The sequence below is a fragment of the Perissodus microlepis genome, chromosome 23 (genome assembly GCF_051167445.1).
Source record: "Perissodus microlepis isolate ML-2025 ecotype Zambia chromosome 23, ASM5116744v1, whole genome shotgun sequence".
In the NCBI taxonomy this organism is placed as follows: Eukaryota; Metazoa; Chordata; class Actinopteri; order Cichliformes; family Cichlidae; genus Perissodus; species Perissodus microlepis.
In genome coordinates, this window is record NC_140482.1 from 17381582 (window position 1) to 17405447 (window position 23866).

The window sequence follows — 23866 nt, forward strand, 5'->3', positions numbered from 1 at the left end:
TGGGCTACAGGAGGACAGCATGAGAACAGGAAACAAAAAAAACTCCTCTGCACAGAAAAGCACATAAATGTCCACAGTGCAACATTATAGAGCACGTGACCAGCAACAGGGTTGGGTAGGGGGATAAGGAGTTCACCCAGGCAACACAGCAGTCATCCTGCCACTGCGCCGACTCTCCAGCGCGGGCCCAGACCCGCCTCATGTTCCCAGGAGGCAACAAGCATCGAAGGCGTTGGAAGGGGACGGGGGATGTGTGAGTACTTATCAGTGTAAGTGTATGTGTGTGCGTGTCCATAGTTCAGCTGAGACAGTGTCCTTCGCCCTATCAGTCTAAGTAAACAGTCTGCTAGCCAATCCAGGTGGCCTTGCATGGGATGGGAAGAATAGTCATCACACAGTCGTTATCAGGGAGTTGTTGATCGGCTCCAGCACACACACCAAATCCGGTCGTTGGTACTTGCTGGCTTGTGTAGCCACTAGGTAACAAAAGCTCAACACTGCGCCTAGCATCCTGGAGAACTTCTGTTGTCTTTTGTACGTGTTTTGAGTTTTTATGTGCTTCTGAGCTTTTACGTACTTCGGAGTTTGTACGTGTTTTTACGTGTTTTGGAGTTTGTACGCGCTTCAGGGTTTGTACGTGCTTCAGAGTTCGTACGTTTTTTGGAGTTTGTACGTGCTTTGTCTGTAGGGGCCACCGTAAATATACTTTTATTTATTCACTCCACATAAAATGTAATAAATAAATCATATAATACAAAAATCAACTAGTCACATTTCAACTTTTAACTATTTAAATTTTCAGCTTTTTCCTTTTACAAATTTAAAGTGAAACAACACAAAACACTGCAAACCACAACACAATTAAATGTAAATTATAATATGAAAACAAAAAGAACATGCACATTCTCTGTCATATGGGCCTGCATGAATAAACTTTCTGAATCCTTTATCATCTGCAACTGAAAATAGTTGTGGATGATTACTATACCTTTCTAATGTGACGTTGTTGTCCCTGGCTCTTTCTGTCTCTCCCTCCTGCTCTGTTCCTGTGCTATTGAGTGTAACTACTGCCCCTCCCCCCTCTTCCCAGCATAAAGCACAAGGCTCACATGCGGAGGGAAGCGGAAAAAAAGTGCGAGAGAGAGGGTGAGAGAAAAGAAAAAAAAAAAAACACGGCTCGCGATAAGGAGCCGGCTCGCGTCGTTCACGTCAAAGAACCGGCTCTAAGAGCCATTACGTTCGTTCACTAGTCTCAGCTGACTGCAGGTTTCCCCAACCTTATAAACAGTACATTTGCACAATAACTGAAACTAGTCCACTGAATAAGTGGGCTCAGTCAGCTTTCGGGATTTACTTACCTGGATGATTGAGCATGCATCAAGACAAAACTGTGCAGACTGTTAGATGCAAGAATCAGACAAGCGAGCAGAAGGTCTGAATGATAATCAGTCTTCATCTGTATGATAGACACAACTAGTGTCAATACGGACAATGTAATTAGCATGGTAGCACCCATACATACAATTAAACCTTTAAAGTGCTATATAAATAAATTATGGTATGGTTAAGGAAAAAAAAAGCTCAAGTCCAACCTCATTATGATTACCTGGTCACAGGTGAGTAAATATTGTCGTGTATTATACATAAATTGTTTTATAATAAGCAATAAGGGACACTGGAACATAAAACTGAGTTCATTAACCAACTAGCCTGTTTTCACAGTCGTTCGTTTGAAACCGAAATTAGTCGTAGCCCAGTTAGGATTAGCGGTTCATGCTCCGAGCACAATCACGAGAAGAGGTCTCACTCTGTCCCATTCTCACTCCTGCTCTGTGCCATTATCTCTAAATCCACTGTGAGTGTCACAGAGAAAATCACAGAGTTTTTCTCCGTCAAACACACACGACCTTCCTCCTTGTGCACCGGAAGTGGGCAGCAGGTGCCGCAGGAAGTGTCTGTGTCCAGCCCTGCTTCTAGAAGAAGAGGAACGAGAAGCTAACGGTATTTAACAGCAACACCCTGCTTCACAATTACGAGAAATCAAAAACCACATATGACATATGTCTTGTTTTCGTTGCTGTTGTGTTGTTAAAGAACACCGCTGTAGCGCAAAATATTTGAACGCAGGAGAGCTGCTGCGGCAAGTAGGGAGGCGGCTAACCACATTAGCACGGCTTTGTTAAATTATAGCGTGGAAAACACTAGAAAAAAAAGATGCCTCAGCTGTGTTTGCCCAAGCTGTGTGACCGTATGCACATGCAGGATAGTATTTGTGAAGTAAAACTCTTAATTTTACACGGCTTTAGATTTTAAAGAGTGAGAAATGTGCAATTATTAGCTTTTATTGGTGGTAGCTTCTGAAAATAAACGCAAAATACTGCTTTTATTTTAATGGTCTCGTCAGTGTCATTACTGTGGCGCACAGTACCGCCCCTGTGCTTTACAGAAGGCTCCAAATAACCTAGAAAAATTACAAATATACGCAGGTGTTTCCAGTGTTTTTTGGCTTTTCTTTTTTTTATAAAATCAACACACATGCTGTCAACTAAGCAATAAATTAGGTGTGAGAAATGCCAGGTTGTTTTAAAGAAACTCTTTGCACATTATAAAACGGGCCTGTTTCTCATCAGACCTGCCTTTTTGTCTTCAGATAAAATGAGTGCTGCTGTACCCAACCATAGAAGGACCAAGCCCGGTGGTAAGATCCAAACTCTATAACCTGTAATACATGTTGAAACTAAAGGCTAAAAAATTAATTACATATTTATCAGCAAGGACACAGCGTTGTAATTTTCATTTATTGCAGGCATAAAGCCCGGGGCGGCGAACAGCGGCGTGACGGGACCGACCTCCCAGATCCCTGGGCTGTGCCAGACCGCCACTGAAAGCGCTCCAGTGGAGAGGATCAGTGGGCGGCGAGTTGGGATATTTGAGACGGACTCGGACTATGTCAAGCTTGCGAAGCAGGGGGGACACAAAGGTAAAATTAGACAGTTGTTGTCTGTTCATATAGATGCCTTGAAATGCATCTATATGAAGATTGCCAGTGTAAAAAAGTGATTCATGCTCTAATTTTATAAAGAGTTTCAGAGTTTTCCTGGCTCAGAGTAGAAGACTAAAAAGAAGTCTATAATTTTTGTCCATTTACTAAACAGAAACATATTTTGAGGGGAGACTAAACTATATAAAGTACTTATATAAGTACTAGAGCTATATATAGCAATTATTAGAGAAGTCTGTTGTGTGTGTCTGAAAGAGTCTGATTTATTCCATTTTTTAAATCATCAAATATGTCTCTCGGTCAGCCTCTAGTATGCTTATGCAGGTCAGGGTCATGGGGAGGCTGAAGAGGTGGGGTACACCCTAGACAGATCATGTCTGTCTCAGGGCCAGCACTTTGACACAGACAACTATATAGAGAACCAGTTGAGGTGGTTTGGAGATCATCTCATTTTAGGCACTTCCTAGGTGAGGTATACAGGACATGTTCTACCAAGAGGAGACCTTGGAACAGACCCAGGACATGTTGGAGAGATTCGGTCACTTGGCTGGCTTGGGAGCCCCTCAGTGTTTCCCAAGACGAGTTTTACAGGTGGCTGGGTTGAGGTTGTGCATCCCTGTTTAAACTGCAGACCCTGTGACCTGGACCCATATAAAGTGGATTCTTGGATGGATATTGAGTAATATTATAATTCTATAATAAAGTTTAGTATCTGAATGTCAACAAAAGAAAATGAAACATAAAAACACAAAAATCAGAAGCCCTTAAAATGGCTCACAGCTGTGCAAGAAAGGAGTTTTGTTTAGCACAATCCAACGTAGGAGATTCCTTCTACAGTCTGTACCAGCATTTGGATGAGGAAACTCATTCACCTGGCTTCACGTACCCTAACATAGGCAGTCAATAAAGGTGGTTATAAGGTTGATAAGTGAAGCCAGGGTTTATTTATCATACAAAACATGGATAGGGTACTCAGCAGCAGAGCCACAGATTTTACAGTGGAGATAAAAAGATGAAGAGGTTAACCACATGATCCAGACTGAAAGCAGCACAGCTGCTGCAGACACATCAGCTGTGAGTGTGTGTGTGTGTGTGTGAGGTTTTAAAGGTGCTGCATGAATGCATGTGAGCTTTAAGTGCAGTGAAGCGTTACTGGGCTATATTAATAAAGTTTAGCTTATTTGAAGGAGGAAAGCTGGCAAAAATGCTGACTGTAAGAGTTTACAGACCTCTCAGTACCACAGCTCTATCTTTAAAGAGCGGGTGAATCAGATGGATTACAGTTACATATTATATTAAATTAATCGTTAGATTTTCTTTGAGCCACTGTCCTGGTAATGTTCAGTCGTAGTCTGTGTGCAAATTTGTTAAAAGGTCAGCAAGTAAATAAAATAGGTGTCGTGTTTTAGGATTCTGTATTCACACGTGTAGAACAATAAAATTGATGAAGAATTGCAGCAAACAGGGAGGAAAATCAATAATAAAGAGCCTGTATTTATTACTGTTGCTCTTCAGGGAAAATAATAAAGGCTTCAGATGCTCTTAAAACAACTTAACACTCTGTTACTGACAACACAGGTCTGAGGGCTTTTCCAAGGATGATGATTCTGTTTTCCAGAGAAGTAGTTAGTTGATAGGCAGCAATTTCAAACCTGATGATGTCTAAGCTTAAACATAGGATACCCTGAAGTTACCTGGATGAGCCCTCTGCGGTTGCTGCTCTCAGCGTGGAGGCTTTGAAGCCACACTACTCGCCCCATTTTTGTGACTAAAAACGCCTAACGGGTGACACACATGGCTTTGAAATGCAAACCTCAAACAACAGGCTTAAAAGTCCACAACATGAAAAGAAGGAGAGAAAGAAAAGCTTCTGCGTTTTAGGAAAACACAACAGTCTCTTTTTGTTTATAGAAACTGCAACTTTGCAGGCTTCATTTCTCTTGGGAGAAGCAGAGCTCCTGCACAGAAAGTTTCATATGAGTATTTCATGCTAGTCTGCATGTGTGGGCTCATTTGATAAGAAATGTGATATTGTGGTTATTCAGATTTTAATTAAAAACAAATATTTTTAATTTACTCACTATATCCACATTATACTCATTTATCTTTTAAATTAAGTTTAAGGAAATGTATTTTAAAGTGTATGCGTGATGTCTAGGGTATAGAATAATCAGAGCCCTGTAGAAGTTGTAGTGCTTGTTTTTGTGCACATACATGCATTAGAGGTTTGATTCCAGATACCAGAGTCCATTGGAAAAAGTTCCAATTAAAGATTTTGATGCGTTAAGTTCAAGTGCACTGCTTGCTTAACATAATCTGCTCTCTTTATTAAAGCTTTTAGTGACTTGGCACTCACTCTGCCTCCTGGGCACTCTACAGCTTCTCTCCATCTTGTGCTGTAACTGAAAAGTTCAGGGTCGCGATCCACCCTTTGTTGTAGATGGTTAAGGACTGTCAAATCACTGCTGTAACAGCAATGCAGAGAATAATGTGGCAAACAGCAGAAGAGAAGATAAACATTATGAATTCACAATTAGGCTGCCTAAAAAAACAGCTTTCCAGCCTCAGCTTGGACTGGAGTAATTGTTTAGCTGCTTGGCTGAATAGGCTGTGAGTTAAATGCCACATTGTGCTCTTAAAGGTGAGACACAATGCATCATTACTGCTGCCAGTGCTTTGGTTTCATTGTGGGGGTTTTTTTTTTTCTTTTTGCTGCAGGGCTGTTGAGCCACGATGTGGACGATGACGACATGCCGAAGAAAACCTACAATCCATCCAACTGGTTTGGAGGAGATGAGTCAAAGAGGTGAGAGACGAGCTGTGATGAGGACGCGTCACTAACTGAAAAGCTTCAGTTATAGCGATTGTTTCTATAGTTTAAGCGGCTGAAAGCTCTGATTGTCACACAGATGTGAAGCTTTAATAAAAGAGAAATCTGATGACCATTTGCGCTCATTGGTCATCCTGAGCGTGGGCCTCGGCATTAGCAAGCCATGAAGTCTGCATCCTAACAGTTGGCAGGCTGTCAGAAGTGTCCAGCAGTAATTTCACATGGCATGTCATCGTGGTTTTGTGCTTACAGCGGAAGCAAGGAAACGTCTCCCGATGGCCAGATGAAGGGAGGCAGGCAGCCTCTTGCCCCGCCGTTTGGCACTGATAACAGTACATCCTGGGAAAGAGAGACTGATAGATTTACCCAGGGTAAAGAGAAGGTGAATGGACTCCAAAAATGCATCACCCCCTCCCACTTCCACTGCCGTTCCACTGACGCCATACCAGTGCCTTCCATATTTAATTTATTTATAAGTTTTTCCCATCACCTTTCCTTGTGTTTTCACCTGGTTTCGCTCCATTGATGCATTTTAAGCTTATTTGAAGTTTATTTGGGTCTAATTTGCTGCCGGTGCTTTGGGGTGATAATTTATTGGAATTTTGTTTTGTTTTTTAATCAAATCTCTGGGTAAGTACAAGCGATGCTTTGAATATGTCACACTGTACAATATCTGAAGAAGTAACGTTCCTGAGCTGTGACAGAGATAGTTTTCAGATATTGAGAAGTTTGCATCAAATAAAATGTGCAGAGAAAGTGCAAAAAAATTTTAAACTGCTATTTATTATATATTTATGCTTTTTAAGTATTTTGGGTTTGAGCAGTTTTGCTTTGTTGTCAGTTTCTTGGATCATTTTTCATGGCATAACTATTTTCTTCACTTTTCTTCCTTCATTTCATCCTTTTTCTGTTTCCCAGATTTACCCCATGCTATATTAGTAGCCCACTTAAAGTAATGATGTCTTTGTTGAATAATTCTGCTGTTACATGCAAGTCCTTTATGTCTTGAAGTGATACAGAGATAACCACAGTTTTCTCAACCTGCAGATGTCTCCTGATGCTCCAGGCTCTGAGATGGAGGGTCTGACAATAACCAACAAATACAAAAGAAGGTAATAACTCTCTGGTTGTTATATATATATATATATATATATATATGGGTTAAAGCGTAAAGTAAAACTGCTGCGTTCTGCCTCCTCTTCAGGTCTTATGATAAGAAGACTACACCCGTCAGCATGTCCAAGCTGCTGAGTCACGGCTACGTGGAGGGGCAGAAGAAGTCACTCAATGACGACGATGCCTCAAGTATGATGTTAAACAGCCGTAGGGTGTTAGCCAGTGATGTGTGAATCCTGCAGTAAATTCAATACATAGTATTGATCATGTTTACAGATTTAATACAGACCCAAGGGAAAGTGAGATAAGAAATGTTTATTTGTCCCAAAAGTTGCCAATTAAATAGAAAATACAAAGAGTTGAAGACCTCAGGAAATAAGTAATGAAGGCAGGTATTGTGGTATAGGTTGGTAAAAATTTTCTGCATCTGTTCTTCTATCAGCGGAGCTAATGGAGATGCTAGACAATGTATACAGCTACAGGTCCAGCAAGTGGTCTTTGCATCCACAGCCACAGTCTGCATCAGCTGATGGATGTGTCCAAACAGTATGGTGGTTCAAACAGCAGCACCAATGATGAATTTTCACAGCGAGTATCAAAAATGAGTAAAGAGTGCGTGCACCTAGGGCATCATGTAGGTCTTTAGACTGACTTCACCAAATATGATGCCAAATAATAAATTATGTTGGGTGTTCATGAAAGTAAAATACCTTTAAATTGCTGTCGGGCTACTGTTATGGCTTCAAGAGGCTTTTTTTTAAAAAAATTACATTTTGTGATGCTACAGTAGTGAAAAAAACTACACCCTCTTTCAATTTTAACGTTTGACATATGTGGATAATTAAAGAATTTAATCTGGTCTTAATTATTTTAATACCCCAGAGGAACAACAACACATGAGGCATTGTAATTATTTACTTAATGCCAAAATGCAGAAGCTGTGTGTGGTTATAAACTAGATGAAAGAAAAAGAAATCAAACATAGACTTGGCTCAGGGTTACAGGAAAATGAAATCATTTTAAAATTGTTTGCAACCAACATGGAAAAAAAGGGAACAAAGTTGCTTCTAGAAATCTGTATTTCTTACTGATGTTCACCGGGGAAAGGCAAAGACTTTAGACACTATTAAAAAAAGATTAGATCTTCCTGCTGTCTGCGCACTGAGCGAGCTTCCAGCATTGGTGATGTACTTTCACAGAGAATTGATTGGTCAGTAGGTGATCTCTTATTTTAAACTGGATGTGCTTTGGAGCATGTTAGGCCTGCGGCAGAAGTCATTCTAAAAATGAAAACTCAAGGTTAACCCGACAAGTTAACAAATCCTGCACACAGTCCTGATCTCAATCCAACAGAACACCTTCGGGATGAATTAGAGTGGAGACCACGAGCCAGGCCGTCTAATCCAACATCAGTGTCTGCTCAAAATTTGCATAAACGCACTCCTAAACCTTGTGGAAAGCCTTCCCAGAAGATCTAAGGAGCTGGGAAAGAAAAGCAACTGGATTTCTTTGAGTTTCTTGAAGACATTTCATCTCTCATTCGAGAAGCTTCTTTAACCGAAGAAGCTTGCTTTTCTTTCCAAGCTCCTTAGATTACAATGACTAGCACTAAGAGCCTACACAGACACCTTCCCAGAAGAGCTGAGGCTGTTATAGCTGCAGAGGCTGGGCCAACATCATAACAAACCCTATGGATTAAGAGTGGGATGGCATTCAAATTCCCTTGAGCGATACTTTTTTCCAATACAGTGTACATTTATTTGGATAAACTGTCCGTTTGAAGTAGTTGATGTAACACTAATACTAATAAGCTGGTTGTAACAGTAGATTACAGTGGTATTAACGCGTATGTCATTGGTGGGAGAGAGCGTTTACAGTTTGGTCTGATAGGCCTCAGAGACGTTTCCTCTTCTTCATGTTTTTTTTGTTTTTCAGGTGTGACCTCAGAACAGACGAGCACTGTCGCGACGGAGGACGTGGACGATCTGGAGTAGTGAGCGCAGGTCTTGGTCTGGAGGGGGGGGGAGGGGGCGTCTTAACACTGATTCATGGTGTCACAAACCCACGAAGGCGCTGCTCTGCCCCTCTTGGAATCACTCGCATTTACTGTACATCCACTGACTGTTATGTTTTTGTACTCATGTTTATGCAAAGGTACTGTCCTCTCTCCCTATTTATTTGCTTTAATTTGTAAAAAGAAGTCAGGCGGGTTTTATGTTTGAGTAGAACTGTCGGTGCTCACGGTGTCTTTTATTTGTTTTGTCGTTCCTCGATTTGAAAGACGAGTCGTGTGCAGGGCTGGAAACTAACAGGCTGGTCGTTTCCGCCTCATTTGCCGTTAGTTCCCCTCCCTGGTTGTATGAAGATCGAGTTAGTGAAGTAACCAAGTGTTTGTGCTTATAAATTGTGGTTCCAGTGACGTGACATATTTATTCTTTTTGACCAAATGCTCCTGCTGTCTGAAGGGATGCTACAGGTTTGTGTGTTTGCTGATGCGGGGGCAAATACGCTCATTCGCTGAGACAGCAGCCCTGCGGCTGTGACCACGTGCTAAAACGAATGCTGATGGCCACAGCCGCCACAGTTTGTTTGGACCAAAAGTGATTTTTTTTTTTCAGCTTGCCGCTCTGCAAAAGGTTGCCTTTTCTCGCAAACCCCTTCACCCCACAACGCTGTCGTTGTTGAGGCTAGAAAATCCAGAAACATGCACTCACAAAGACTCATTTTTCCTCAGTAACAAGGCTCAACAGAGCAGAATATAACAAAGAACCAAATGTTGGAGTCCATGCCAGATATGTCAGCAGTTTCCCAATCAAAGATCTAAATTTACTCTATTCTCCAGGTTAAAGCCCCTCTCTGCTAAATCAGTGCATTTTCCACCAGCTTAAAAAACCCAAATCTTACACAACAGATAAAACATCCTGGACAACTTTGGGGAGAACGACTTCCTTCTGCAGGCCGACAAGCTGAAAGTCAATTCCAGTGTAATTCCCAGTGACGATTAAGGCAGGAGAGGATTTTTTTTTTTTCCCCCTTCGTCTTTTTTTAAGTGAGTTCTGAACGTGCCAACCAAGCAGTTTTTTCCCTGCTCATGCAGTGTTTAGACTTCGTAGACATCAGTAGGAAGAAGTTAGTGTTAGTGCACAGCCCAGTCATGCTGAGCCCTCCACCTCATGACGCGATGGAGAGTTTATTCTGATCAGATGAGAGGAACGATTACTGCTGCAGCATTAAAGGCAAGGAAAACTTTTGTTCATGTAACATTTAAGATATATATATATATATATATATATATACATACATACACACACCTTCTTCCTCCCACTTAATATGCCGACATCAGTCGAGAGCCAGTGTTGAATCTTTAGATTTTAACTTACCAGTGCATTGTATTCAAGGTGATAATGTCTCTGTGCTTGATGTAATTCCCCAAATTAAATGCAGGAGACTTTCAGGACCTGAAATGCTCAGTTTAGGAGCAGACTGATGCTATAAAAGTTGAAAAGCTCCCATCTCCTCCTCTTGTTGCAACATTAGTTTGACTGTCAGGATGCCTAGCGAAAAAAAGTAATGGATTTCTGTGTTTGATGGACATTTCAGCTTTGAGTCATTTAATAGTTTTAACTTTTGAGGCGTAACCGTGACAGCAGAAATCCTAATCCTTCAGGGACATTTGTTCAGGGGGGGGGGGGGTTGCTCTTAAAATGAAAAGGATAGCGGTGACGTGTTTCTCCTAATACATCCAACAAATTCATCACCTGCGTGTCAGAAATGCTGCAGCAGTAACAGACTCTCGTTTGGAAAGAATTTAAAACCCTTACAAGGGATGTTTCATGTTCAACACGGCTGTCTGGTTTTAATATATTTAATCAGTGATGCATAATTTATCTCTGTGTGGTGTTTCCAACATGTTTTTACCGGCACGGTGTTTTACTTTGCAGTACAAGGAACGTCGAATGTATCATCTTTTGAAACGGTTTGCTTTGAAGAGCGGGTTTATTTTTAACAAGCTGTTAAATATTCAGGTATTCACAGTTATTAAAAAAAGCAGTGTTTTGTCATGTGTCTTCCTCGGCTCCGTGTGAGCCGGTGGCGTTATCGGTTTACAAACCAGTAGTGGGAAACCTTTTAGTGGCTTAACTTTGCAGCTTCCTTCCCGAAGTCTTGTCACTCGTCTTGCTTTCTATCTGCAAGTTTACTTAAGGTGCACCAGAGGAGACGGAAGAAGGCAGCTGTTAAACAGAGACCATGCTTACGTTTAAGACCGCACACAGACTCTTTAATTGTCATTTAAATAAATGGGCATGTGCATGTACCTGTGTTCTGTTTTTTCTTTTCTTTCTGAGCGTGAGAATCTACTAACGAAGCTCCTCCTTTTCTTTCTACACCAAATGTGGATGCTTTCTCACACACACCTATTTAAAGATGAGTAAAGGTGTGTTCATGTTTAAGCTTTAAAACAAAATGAAATTTGTAGTAGCTTTAAAAAAAACAACAACTTTAAAACAATATTTTCTTTATTTTTAGTCTCTTCAAAACTCTCCAGGTCACCTTACATTAGTGTAATTTAGAAGCATATACATAATTAAATAAAATAAAAGCACAAAATCTTAGTCTGATAAGATTATAGCATACATAGCATATGCATTTGGTTTATACAACCACAAAATCTCCTAATCAATTGTAAAATTGCTCCACTACAGTTGTAACATGATGTCTGAAAGTTAAAACATTTCAGCTAAAAAAGCAAAACCTGCTAACAGCAAACCGGAAATGAAGAGCAAGCTTACCAGGGCTGTGTGACAGGAGAAGTCTGGAAAAAGTGTTAGAAGTCACAGGAGTTCATGGTAAGTTTCAAAATATGTTAACTTGATTGCAGCTATCAGTTGTATTCCCCATCCTGCTAGCTGTTAGGGACAAGTACTGGTGGGTTTCCACTGCCACTGTAGTCAGCTAACACGGGGCAAAAATGTCATCAAAATGTGTATTAAAATACTCAGATTAAAAAAAAAATCTCTTAATATTTCATCTGTATTGATTTGAATTCAGTGGTTTAATAGTTTAATTGTTTTATTATCCTGGCGTAAAAGGGCTTCCATAAAATAATTTCCATAAGTTATCCTGAAGTGCTTCATAAACTTTACTATTAAATTTACCGTTGGGAGTCCCATAATGACCACTCAGGCCCACGGAGGTTTGTGTAGGGGAGAAAACACACTCACACGCGCGCGCACGCGGGCTGCATCCCTCCTCTCCAGCGGGGTGTTTGCACGGAGCTTCCGCGCATCTGCACGGCTGCAGCTGCTGCAGCAACGCATGCAACGGTGGGGCATCGGTGACCGCTGATCGATTATCGTATCGGAAAGCAATTCGTAGCCGCATGGTGACGTCACGCCGCTGATCGGTAATAGTGGCTGGGCGGGTTGATTGGTGGGTGGGTGGCTGGGTGCCGCGCGGACGCCAGGGGTAGATGAGTGCACCGAAACCCCACAGCAGGTGAAAAAGAAAAAGAAGAGGAGAGGAGGGGGGAAACACATAATTGCAGGAGGAGCGCGAGGACGTGCACGGGGACTGTTTGTTTATTTTTGACGTCGGCGCGTGGGAAATGTAGTAGCTGTCACGGCCGTCCGCAGGTGGAGGATGGATGTGTAACAGGACGGATCAAGCCAGCTGTGGCCTGCTTCTGACAGCAACATCTGGCCGGTGAGTCCTCACTGACAGCCGCTTGCCAGGCAGGAGGGCGGGCAGCGCAGCTCTGCGTGCCCGAAACAAGAGAGGCAGGCTCGGATTGACACAGCCGCGCTCCCCGGTCTCCGGTCCGGTGAGTCGGTGTGACCTCGTCCTTGGCTGCCGGATGGTGGATGAGTGATTGATGTGTGACAGTCAGGCTGATGTGCAGATGTGATCAAGGCTCTTCGCTTATCGCCCAGAAAAGAAACGGGGGTAAAAAAAAAAAAAAAAGGATCCTGAACGTGACATGTTGTTAAATGCCTCCCGTGCAGCTTGCATGCACACCTTCAAATGCAATGCATAACATTTACACTACTGCAACTGTAAATTGTGGAGACATTTGCAGTCACCTGCGGCACAGAAGGGTTAAATCCCCGCTGAAATGCCTCACAATTCCACGGAGATTAAAGCATATATAAGGGAAAGCACTCTAATCTCATCAGTGAGCCTCATTATGAATCCCTACAGAGGCTGATACTGTAGGTGCATAAAAAGAAAAGCACACCATGAGCCTCCATAGGGGTGTTGTAGTAATACCATAAGGTCACTATAAAATCAGTATGAGTGTCTGCAGGGATATTAGGGAGGTTTATAAAAACCAGTGTGAATCCCTGCAGGGTTATTATAGAGGGTGCTCCCCTGTAAACTCACCCTGTGACACGCTCAGTGGCTGTGACAGTGATTTTCTGGTCATTGTGCCTCCTCCTTGTCCACATCCTGACCGGCTTGTAGTCCTCCTGCAGGGTCAGAGAGGGCGCCTCAGCAGCCAGCCGGCTCTGGACTACAGCGGGCAGGTAGAGGCGATGGAGGAGGGTGACACAGAGGGGGAAGGGCCCATGGTGGCCAGAGAGGGACCGAGTGGTCACAGCCACCCTACAGACTCCAGCGGCACCACCACCACCAACCTCCTGGCTTCTGTCAAAGAGCAGGTAGGCGGCAGAAGATGCTGCAGTCACACCCTTGTTCGTGTGTGCTCCTCGTTTTCCCACATTATTCCCACGCCTTTCACTCTCCATTAACTCATCAGTGACTGACTTTGGCTTTACGCTGCCAGTTCTGAGGCTGCATTCACACTGACAGTCTCTGTGTTTTTAATGGAGCTCATACCTTATCTTCTTTCGCTGTTTCTTTGCATTAGACCTGCTTGAAGATCTCTGCACAGAGGCACTCGCTTAGGAAGATCCATGCATGCTTTGTGGTTGTTTTGCATATGTTTTTGTTTTTGAGTCATGTAGTATAACTCTCTGTGGTTATTTTATGTCTGTTTATGATCATTTTACATCCCACTGTGATATTTTTGTGTTTTTATTGGTTATTTAGTTTCTCTTCAAGCTAATTTTCATCTCATCTGTTTTGTGGTAGGCTGCTTATCTTTGATGGTTTTTCTTGCCTCCTTTATAGCTTTTTGTGGGCATTTCCTGCCTCCCTATGGCTATTTTAAATCCTATTTTGGTTGTTTGGGATGTGCTAATTTTTTGTTCATTTGTTGTTGTTTTGTGTGCTTTCTGGGGCATGTAACTTCTCTTTGTAGTCACTTTGTATCTCTTTTGGATAATTTGGTGTCTCTCTTGCACTATTTTGCGTCCCACTGTGTCTGTGGGTTTAGCTTGCTTTTCTTCAAGGTCTGTTTGCATCCCCTTGAGGATATTTTCTGACTCTTGAGATATTTCATACTCCTACATGGTTATTTCATGGTCTTGTGTGTCTCGTTGTGGTCATTTTGTGTCCCATTGTGGTTGTTTTGGATCCCTTTGTGGTCATTTTTTAAATCTCTGGAGCCATTTCACATCCCTTTGTTTTTGGAGCTTTTTGTTTTGTATTCATTTAGAACAGGTTCCTCTGTCTTGCTTTATGTTTCTTTGATGTATTTTGGGGACATTTTGCTTCTCTAACATTCTTTTGTTTCCTATTGTGGTTCTTGGAATTTATTTATTTATTGTGTTGATCTTTAGCACGTTAAAGTTGTTTTGTGCCACTTAGTGGTCTCTTTCTACCTGTTGTTGTTATGTTGTTTAGTTGTCTTTTATTTTGTTCTTTTGTTGTTGAGTCCTCCTTGTGCCATTTTGCATTCCATTGTAGTCATTTTGCATTTCTTTCGTTTCTCTTTCTCTTTGATTTTGCTTCTTATTGGGCTTCTTTTTTTTTACCTCTCTGGTTTCTTTTGTGTTTTGGGGGCATTTTGCTTAACATTGAGGTCATCTTCTATCCTTTTGTATTTGTATTGCATTTTTGGGGGGCATTTTTTATTCTCATTGCGGCCCTTTTGCATCTGTTTATATTAATTTTGTATCTCTGGTATTATTTTGCATCCCTTTTCTCTGCTGTGGTTTTGTGTCCCTGGATATTTTTCCATCCCTCTGTAGAATCATGTGTACCTTTTCACTATCCTTTATTGTCATTTTGTGTTTATATGCATCATTTTGTATCCTTTTCTCTACATTTTCCTTTCCTTTATGGTCACATTGTGTCTTTGTTTTTCTTCTTTTATTTTTCATTTTGTTTCCCTTCTGTGGTGGTTTTGTCTTTTGCTGCTCTCTGAAGTCATTTATATCTGATTGTGGTTGTTCTTGTCTCTTTGGGCTAACTGTAACACCATTTGTGTTCATTTGGCATCCCTTCCTGGTGATTTTATGTCCTTAAGATCATCTTACATCTTTTTTGTATTTACTTTGCCTCCTCTTTCTGATCATTATACATCCTTTCGTAGTTGTTTTGGGAGGATGGTCAGATTGTATGAGGGGACACTACACCACTAGCCATCCCTCTGGTCCCGCCCCTTCTCACAGGATAAATGAAGTCTGCGATTCACCCAAATTTACTGAGCAAATCCAGAGGATTATCTGCAGATGAGACTGAAATGTAATGGGTCTCCACGCTGAGCCTCATGAATTTGCACCCAGAATTCTATTAAAACTCTCATTAATAATTTCCACTATCAGCCTTCTGTGATGCTCTGCCCTTAAAAGGATGGGGAGGAAAAACATATTTAAAAAAGATTTACTCACACAGGAGTAGATGTATTACTTCTGCTTTTGATGGTTTTTTTTATTATGAAGATTATAGACATGGCAGATTTGCACAAGATTAAGAGCAAAGACAACTGCTACAGTTATTACAGATCGCTTGAGGTCACCTGGTGATATTTATCCAATGTAAACAGGCCTTTATACGAACTGACAGCGATGTTATGAAAGTGTGTTTTTGTACCTGTTTCCTTTTCTTGCTTTCCACACATTTCAGGTAGTGTTTTGTCTTTTGTCATTTCTTTTATATTCCACTGCAGTATTTCACTGTTTTTGTCCTTGTCATTATCATTCCTACTGCTGCCCTGCCAGTGTGAATAAACCTATCTCTGGTTAAATGCTGTAAAATTTAATTAACAGCTCAGGAACATTCAGATATTCAAATTGATGGGTTGAATGCTGATATCAGCTGACCTCTGTTTTTCTAACACAAACGTCTTTCTGCTGACACTCGCTGAACAAACATGAGATCAGGGAGAGCATTACAACACAGAGACACATGTGAACGCAGCCTCCGTCTGTCTCCCTTCCCTGCTGTTATTTTTGTGGTGATTTCTGTCCAGTCGACACAGGAGTCTGTCTGTTGTCCTGCTTTTAATTATTCCTGGACTGTGGCCATGTTCTCAACTTAGTCCCCGAGTGTGTGTGACGCCGAATGAGGCAGGCTGCTATTTAAAGGCTTATGATGTCCAAGAAAAGAGAATCAGCTCTCACTTTTAATCTGCCGTTTCTGTGTTGCTGCAGATTGTGGCTAAATCTCTACTGATGTGAATTTGGGGGAAAAGGTTGTTTCCAGCTGCTTTTGGTGTTCGTAGAACGCAGCAGGAGCAGCTTTGTCACCCCTCGATTGCTCTTGGTGCTTTAAAAAGCTCTGCTTGAGCTTCATGTTGCAGATGTCGCCTGTGTTGTTTTCATTTCTTGTTGATTAATGTCTACAGCGGGTCCCCCCACGATGAAAAAAAACTTAAGGTTGGAATTGAAAAAGTTGGATGAAGAGTCAGTACAAGATCAATACTAAACACAACAGTCTCAAAGGAGTTTGTGAAGTAGTCACGACTTGTAAGACATTGATTCGTTTTTGTGGACGTGAATCCTCCATTTTTTTTGCGTCCCAGAAAACAACTTTTTTAATCAGACCGCTCTAATGTCTGCTTATTCATGTCCACGTTCATGAAATGCACATTTTCCATTTTCAAAACTGAAAAATTCCATATTTAGAGGCTGAAGCAGTTGATTTTTCTACTCACACAAGAGATCACAACATTCTCCCTTCTCTTCTTCTTGATTAGGCAAAACTGTTTAGATTTCTTCTTATTTTTCTTCTTCTTGCTCCCTTTAGGGGTCACCAGAGCAGATCATCTGCCTCCATCTCACTATCTCTATCATCCTCCTCTGTCACACCAAGCCTCTGCATGTCTTCCTTTACTACATCCATGAATCTTCTCTCCGGGCTTTCTTTTTTCCTTTTGCTCAGCGGTTCCACATTCAGCGTCCTAGATCACAACACACTTTAAATATCATAAGAAATGTGAGTTGGAGGGTGTAGCTGCAACCCAGCGCGCTTAGTGAAGAAACCCTTATACGATGTGAGAATCTGATCAAGCTGTTTGTCAGAGGGAAAGTGTGATTTTTAGGACACTTGAGCCAAACTTTAGCTGGCGTAATGTTAGCTTATAGCCGGATGTTGTTGTCGTTTAGCCAGCTTGTTGTCAGCTGTCCGGAGACGGGAGGGTCACATCTCTAATCTGCTGACAATAAGTTTCCTTCTTTGGCTCTCGGAGGAGGCGGACGCACTTTTTCTCCTCTCCCTTATCTTCCCTGCTTATGTCCTTGTCTAGTCTCGTGGGGTTTTTTTGTATTTTCCCTGGAATATTCTCTCACAGTCTGTTCTCTAAAACCTAAAAGAGGAATTATGGATTGGATCAACTGGTCCCTAAATGCAATTGACACCCCTTTCTCAACGAGAAGTTTGGGTTTGGGTGAGCCTGAGTGCTGAAGATATCTACCTATTTGGAACTATGGTAACAGGGTTCTGGCTGATCGGAGCTGGCTTAGCCCTGACTTATCGAAGAATTAAGAAAGCGGAACCGGCTGTTCAAACCCCTACAAGGCTGCCCGCTGGGATTGGAATGATGGGAGAGGCGTGAGTTTCTCAAAATGGGCTCATTGAGTCAGCACGGATAAGATCTTGGAGAGGCTAAGGCTGCTGTGAATACTCAGAATAAGATCTCTGACTGCAGACTGGATACATCTCGGAAGGGCTAGTTCGGAATAACATCTCTGGGCGCAAAATTGGATGACATCTCGGGGAGGCACACTGCCGTGAGTTCTCAGAAATTGGCTCCTTGAGCACAAGAAATGACAACATCACAGAACGCAAGTATGGCGAAGCTCGCGGCTCTCCAACGGGAGATTGAGAGACCAGTGTTGGACTGTAGAACTGCTTTGAAATTCATATGAGCTGTTCGTACTAAAGTAAAAAATACCATCACTTCATGCGGATACCCTCTCGGCGCCAGCTGCAAGGCCGGAGCTGAACAAAACACCCTGATAACCTCTGATGTGGACATCGGGTCAGTTGGAGGCGCAGTCAAAAGATTGCAGCGGTCCCAGATCAGATGTACACACTGGAACTCTTTCCCATGTTGCTTGTCTGTGTTTATTGTGCTATGGTGTGTTGATATCTGTGCATTCCTGTATTATCCTTTTGTGTTACACATTTCAATGTTTTTTTCCTCGCTACCTAGCCTGACCTGTCTCCCCAATGTGATATTTGTGTATTGTATGTACGGTCAGCAAGGTCTGTCATCTCGGTTGTGGGCAAAAGACCTGCAACTGACAAATAAAGGCTATCTCATCTCATCATCTCATCTCTAAGTGTGACGATATCATTAATAAATAAGCACGCTTACGCTCTTTTTTGTATGTTAGGGCTCTGAGGCCTGAGCTGAGGAAGAAGAGGGTGACATTTTATCAACATGGTGGCCAAGTCGCTTACCTTCTCATTTTTTGCTTCTTTGGTGAAGGGGATCCCATCTCGAATGATAAAACTTCATGAATGCAAATTAAATTTGCATCTGCACCTGTGAGCTCTCTTCTCCACTATTGGTGCGCTACGTATCGGGCTAATCTCTGTCCAAATATAGAAAACATGATTAGGCAGAACACCAATGTCCATCTCAGCCACTGTTTTCAAGATGGCGGGGTAACACAGCAGCTTCCACAAAAGCCTGCTGCTCCTGTGTGTTTTCAATTGATTCTAATTTTATGAGAGCTCATCAGTTTGTTGGAAGACGTAATTACACACTAATCAGTGTAAATTCATAAATGTAAAATTCATTTTTTCTATTAAATAAACTAAAAAAACAACTAATTGCACCTTTAAACTGTTCAGTAGCAACTTTAGCTCTTATTTTCCAGATGTGAGTGTTAATGATCCACATAACTAACCAGCAGAGCCGTCTTTCACTGCCCAACATTGTTTCCTTAAAGCAGGGGTGTCCAATCCCAGTCCTCGAGAGCTACCGTCCTGCAGGTTTTAGATGCATCCTTGTTTTGACACACCTGAATCAAATGAATGGCTTGTTATCAGGCCTTTGCCAAACTTGATGGCATGCTGAAGAGGTAATCAAACCATTAGGGATGCATCTAAAAACTGCAGGACAGTAGCTCTCGAGGACTAGGATTGGGCACCCCTGCCTTAAAGAGTTCGTGCATCACAGATTCAGCGTTAAACCCACACTGGCCATTTTCTGACATGTTGAAGTTGTTCTGTAGCAGCAGAGGTTGGAGAGTTTTGTTCTCATCACCATGAGTCATCGGACATGTTTTTGTAGTAACATAGCAGCTCCATTGAACCCCAGTCCTGACAGGAAACCTGCTGACTCAAACATTGTCTGATATAATCGCATATATATAATCTTTTTCTCCTTCCATGTTCTCGATAAGCTTACGTGCCGCTGTAGTTTTAAACCTTTGCATTATTGCCCGCCAGGTTTTTTTCTGTGTTATTAACCAGAAACCAATCTTCAAATTATGATGCACCATTTTTTAGCTATGTTTCATGTGTCATGGGCTGCAAAGCATTTGCTCTACAACCTTAAGGTCAGCATTTTCTTTTTCTTTTTAAATCTCATCCCCCACATCTGAATCCAGCTTCCCTGCCAGCTGCTCAGATCCTTAAACCGTCTACCAAAGGTGACTCTGGGTAGTTATTGCGCTGCAGAGCTTGTTAGCAGGTATTGTTGTGGGTATATTCCTGCAGGCACCAGCGAGGTGATGAAATAGGATCCAATAAGGCTGCTCTCAGTAACTGATCTGTGTCCTGAAGGGTTAAGTGAAGGGCAGCTGGACTTCCTCTGCTCTGATTGACTGGCGGGAAGTCGAAGGCCTTTTTTCTTTGTCAGGTTGATTATGTATTCTTTAGGTCACGTTGGGGTCACATTAAAGATGGTGTTGAAGCAGCCTATAACCTTGTGAGGAGTTAAGATGAGACATTAATGGGATCATATTCATAGCAGTGATGTTATCGATTTAAAGGTACTTTTTTATTCTCTGTGTTGGAAAATGCAGCCGTGCACACAGGTGGAAACAGAAAGAAGAGGCTTTCATGTGAATCAGGTGTGCAACACCACCACTACACTGACACTGATAAACTGACAAGCATGAGTCCTGTGGATTGGATCGTATGGAAGCTAATTAAAAAAATTTAATGAATTGTGTAATGATAAAAAGATCTCAGGACCCATTAATGACACATTATTACATACACGATATCTTTGGTATAATTTCTCTACATCCAAAATAGTTTGACTGACCTCAATAGAAGTCCTGCAACATCTGAAATAAATTGACCCAGATGTTTTCTTCTGATATTCTTACTCTTGTAGGCACGGTTACCATTAGTATGCAAAAAAAATGAGAAATTTCATGTGAGTTTAGCTTTTAGAGCCAAATGCAAGATGCTGGGTAGGTAAAATTAAAAAAAACTTTTTATTGGTTTCTCCAAGAATCCAGAAGTACAGCAAGTCCACGAAGAAACAAAACATGAATCTGCAAAAGTAGCAAGAAGAAGAATGTGAGGTCAATTCTTAGGGAGCAAACTAAAGATCTGACAAAGACAAAGGGAAACATGAGACTGTGCACGCTCTCCGGTCTAAGGAAACAGGAGCAGGTGGAGACGGTCAAACACGGGTGAAACTAATGAGGGCGGGCAGACGGTCACGCAGGAAGGAAAGAAACAAAAGCAAGAAGACACATGATGAGACAAACCTACAAAGGCTAATAACTAAAACTAAACACGACAGAGACGGTGAACAGTGGAAACGTCAAACCAACCAATATAACAGCAATGTTGGGCATTTGTCTTCCGTTGTTCAAAGTTATGTCACATCTGCTGCTGCTGGGTTGAAGACGTGAGCGTACAGTGATCATGTTGGTTGTCGTATCGCCATTTCAATGATCTGTGCAGAGACTCTCTGATAGGGAGTTGCTGCAGCAGCTGGAGAAAAGTGTCTTTTTTCTAACGTGGAGGTTTTGGCTTAATGGCGACCCGTGTCTTTCAGAAGAACACCACAGCGAGTACCCTCTCCCTCAGCACGTGGTTACTTAGTGACATTGCTATGGTGATGTCCTTGCTTGTGCACAATACGACCAACGTGGTGACCATAACTGACTCTCGATGCGAGGCTCGTCAGTTCTGTTGGTCGACTTTGTCGTTGTCCAGTTGTCCTACGATCCTGTCTAAGTCGTGACCCAATGGGGCAATCTTGACTTTAATAAAAGCTCACAAAGACCCTGCCAGACAAATGGCAACATCACCATGCATGCTAGACAGTAATGCTGAAGGTGTGTAAGGGGTCATAACAAAGCCTCACCTCTAACTCTGAAGGAAATGTTTCTACAGTCCAAACTCAACCAGACTTTACAGCTAAATAACCAAAACTTCAATTAATCAAACGTCTTGTGTGTCAGTAACCGTGAGACTAGCTGTAAAGTATCTTTTGCGTTGTCTGTTGTGCCTCAGGATAATTGGAAATAAGTGCACTTCCGCAGGTCCTTGTTTACCAGTGGCTTTGTAATATCCTGTAAGAGCATAGCATCCCTGGCTCACTTTCATCTGGAGCTTATTTGTTCAACCTTTCAACTCACAAGGTTTTCATTATTCAAAGGTAAACTTGAAACACTGATTTGCTGAGTGACATTGGAGCAACAATTGCCACAAGAAGCAACACTGAAGTCTTTCAATTCAATTCAATTCAATTCAATTTTATTTATATAGCGCCAAATCACAACAAAAGTCGCCTCAAGGCGCTTCATAGATACAGAGAAAAACCCAACAATCATATGACCCCCTATGAGCAAGCACTTTGGCGACAGTGGGAAGGAAAAACTCCCTTTTAACAGGAAGAAACCTCCGGCAGAACCAGGCTCAGGGAGGGGCGGCCATCTGCTGCGACCGGTTGGGGTGAGAGAAGGAAGACAGGATAAAAGACATGCTGTGGAAGAGAGACAGAGGTTAATAACAGATATGATTCAATGCAGAGAGGTCTATTAATACATAGTGAGTGAGAAAGGTGACTGGAAAGGAAAAACTCAATGCATCATGGGAATCCCCCGGCAGCCTACGTCTATTGCAGCATAACTAAGGGAGGATTCAGGGTCACCTGGTCCAGCCCTAACTATATGCTTTAGCAAAAAGGAAAGTTTTAAGCCTAATCTTAAAAGTAGAGATAGTTTCTGTCTCCCGAATCCAAACTGGAAGCTGGTTCCACAGAAGAGGGGCCTGAAAACTGAAGGCTCTGCCTCCCATTCTACTTTTAAATACTCTAGGAACAACAAGTAGGCCTGCAGAGCGAGAGCGAAGTGCTCTAATAGGGTGATATGGTACTACAAGGTCATTAACATAAGATGGGGCCTGATTATTTAAGACCTCGTATGTGAGGAGCAGGATTTTGAATTCAATTCTGGATTTAACAGGAAGCCAATGAAGGGAAGCCAAAACAGGAGAAATATGCTCTCTCCTTCTAGTCCCTGTCAGTACTCTTGCTGCAGCATTTTGGATTAGCTGAAGGCTTTTCAGTGAGTTTTTTGGACATCCTGATAATAATGAATTACAGTAGTCCAGCCTGGAAGTAATAAATGCATGAACTAGTTTTTCAGCGTCATTCTGAGACAGGATATTTCTAATTTTAGAGATGTTGCGCAAATGGAAGAAAGCAGTCTTACATATTTGTTTAATATGTGCGTTGAAGGACATGTCCTGGTCAAAAATGACTCCAAGGTTCCTCACAGCGTTACTGGAGGCCAAGGTAATGCCATCCAGAGTATGAATCTGGTTAGATACCATATTTCTAAGATTTTCAGGGCCGAGTACAATAACCTCAGTTTTATCTGAATTAAGAAGCAGAAAGTTAGCGGCCATCCAGGTCTTTATGTCTTTAAGACATTCCTGCAGTTTAACTAATTGGTGTGTGTTATCTGGCTTCATGGACAGATAGAGCTGGGTGTCATCTGCATAGCAGTGAAAATGTATGCTATGTCTTCTAATGATGCTGCCTAAGGGAAGCATGTATAATGTAAACAGAATTGGTCCTAGCACTGAACCCTGTGGAACTCCATAATTAACCTCAGTGTGTGAAGAGGACTCTCCATTTACATGCACAAATTGGAGTCTATTAGATAGATATGATACAAACCACTGCAGCACAGTACCTGTAATACCTACAGCATGTTCTAATCGCTCTAATAGGATATTATGGTCGACAGTATCGAACGCTGCACTGAGGTCTAGCAGGACAAGCACAGAGATGAGTCCACTGTCAGAGGCCATAATACGATCATTTGTAACCTTCACTAAAGCTGTTTCTGTGCTGTGATGAGCTCTGAAACCTGACTGAAACTCTTCAAATAAACCATTCCTCTGCAGATGATCTGTTAGCTGTTTGACAACTACTCTTTCAAGGATTTTTGATATGAAAGGAAGGTTGGAGATTGGCCTATAATTAGCTAAGACTGCTGGGTCTAGAGATGGCTTTTTGAGTAAAGGTTTAACCACAGCCAGCTTGAAGGCCTGTGGTACATAGCCGATTATTAGAGATAGGTTGATCATATTTAAGATCGAAGAATTAATCAATGGCAGGACTTCTTTGAGCAGTTTTGTAGGAA

At 41.9% G+C, this 23866-nt stretch overlaps 2 protein-coding genes across 5 annotated transcripts in view; both read left to right on the forward strand.

The window, feature by feature from the left end:
• The first annotated feature begins 1889 nt into the window (after positions 1 to 1889).
• Positions 1890 to 11262, forward strand: LOC146361188 (uncharacterized protein C7orf57 homolog). Its single transcript, XM_084921040.1, has 8 exons — positions 1890 to 2001; positions 2651 to 2698; positions 2807 to 2980; positions 5720 to 5807; positions 6084 to 6213; positions 6879 to 6943; positions 7036 to 7136; positions 8883 to 11262. Exons 2-8 carry the CDS (start codon positions 2656 to 2658, stop codon positions 8939 to 8941), a joined length of 660 nt encoding a protein of 219 aa, XP_084777166.1. The 5' UTR covers positions 1890 to 2001; positions 2651 to 2655; the 3' UTR covers positions 8942 to 11262.
• Positions 11263 to 12177: 915 nt separating this feature from the next.
• LOC146361189 (plakophilin-4-like) overlaps positions 12178 to 23866 on the forward strand; it is a 90836-nt gene continuing 79147 nt past the window's right edge. The window contains exons 1-2 of one of the 4 annotated variants that reach the window (XM_084921037.1): positions 12178 to 12650; positions 13421 to 13606. In XM_084921037.1, the coding sequence (XP_084777163.1) occupies positions 13481 to 13606 (126 nt within the window). In that variant the 5' untranslated portion in view covers positions 12178 to 12650; positions 13421 to 13480. The other 3 variants (XM_084921035.1, XM_084921034.1, XM_084921036.1) reach the window with 3 other exon arrangements.

Excerpts from the sequence above, each read along its gene's own strand:
- LOC146361188 (XM_084921040.1), top strand. The coding sequence starts at position 2,656 with ATGAGTGCTGCTGTACCCAACCATAGAAGGACCAAGCCCGGTG. Across the intron at positions 2,699-2,806 it reads TAGAAGGACCAAGCCCGGTG|GCATAAAGCCCGGGGCGGCG; the intron begins GTAAGATCCAAA and ends CATTTATTGCAG. Across the intron at positions 6,214-6,878 it reads TTACCCAGGGTAAAGAGAAG|ATGTCTCCTGATGCTCCAGG; the intron begins GTGAATGGACTC and ends CTCAACCTGCAG.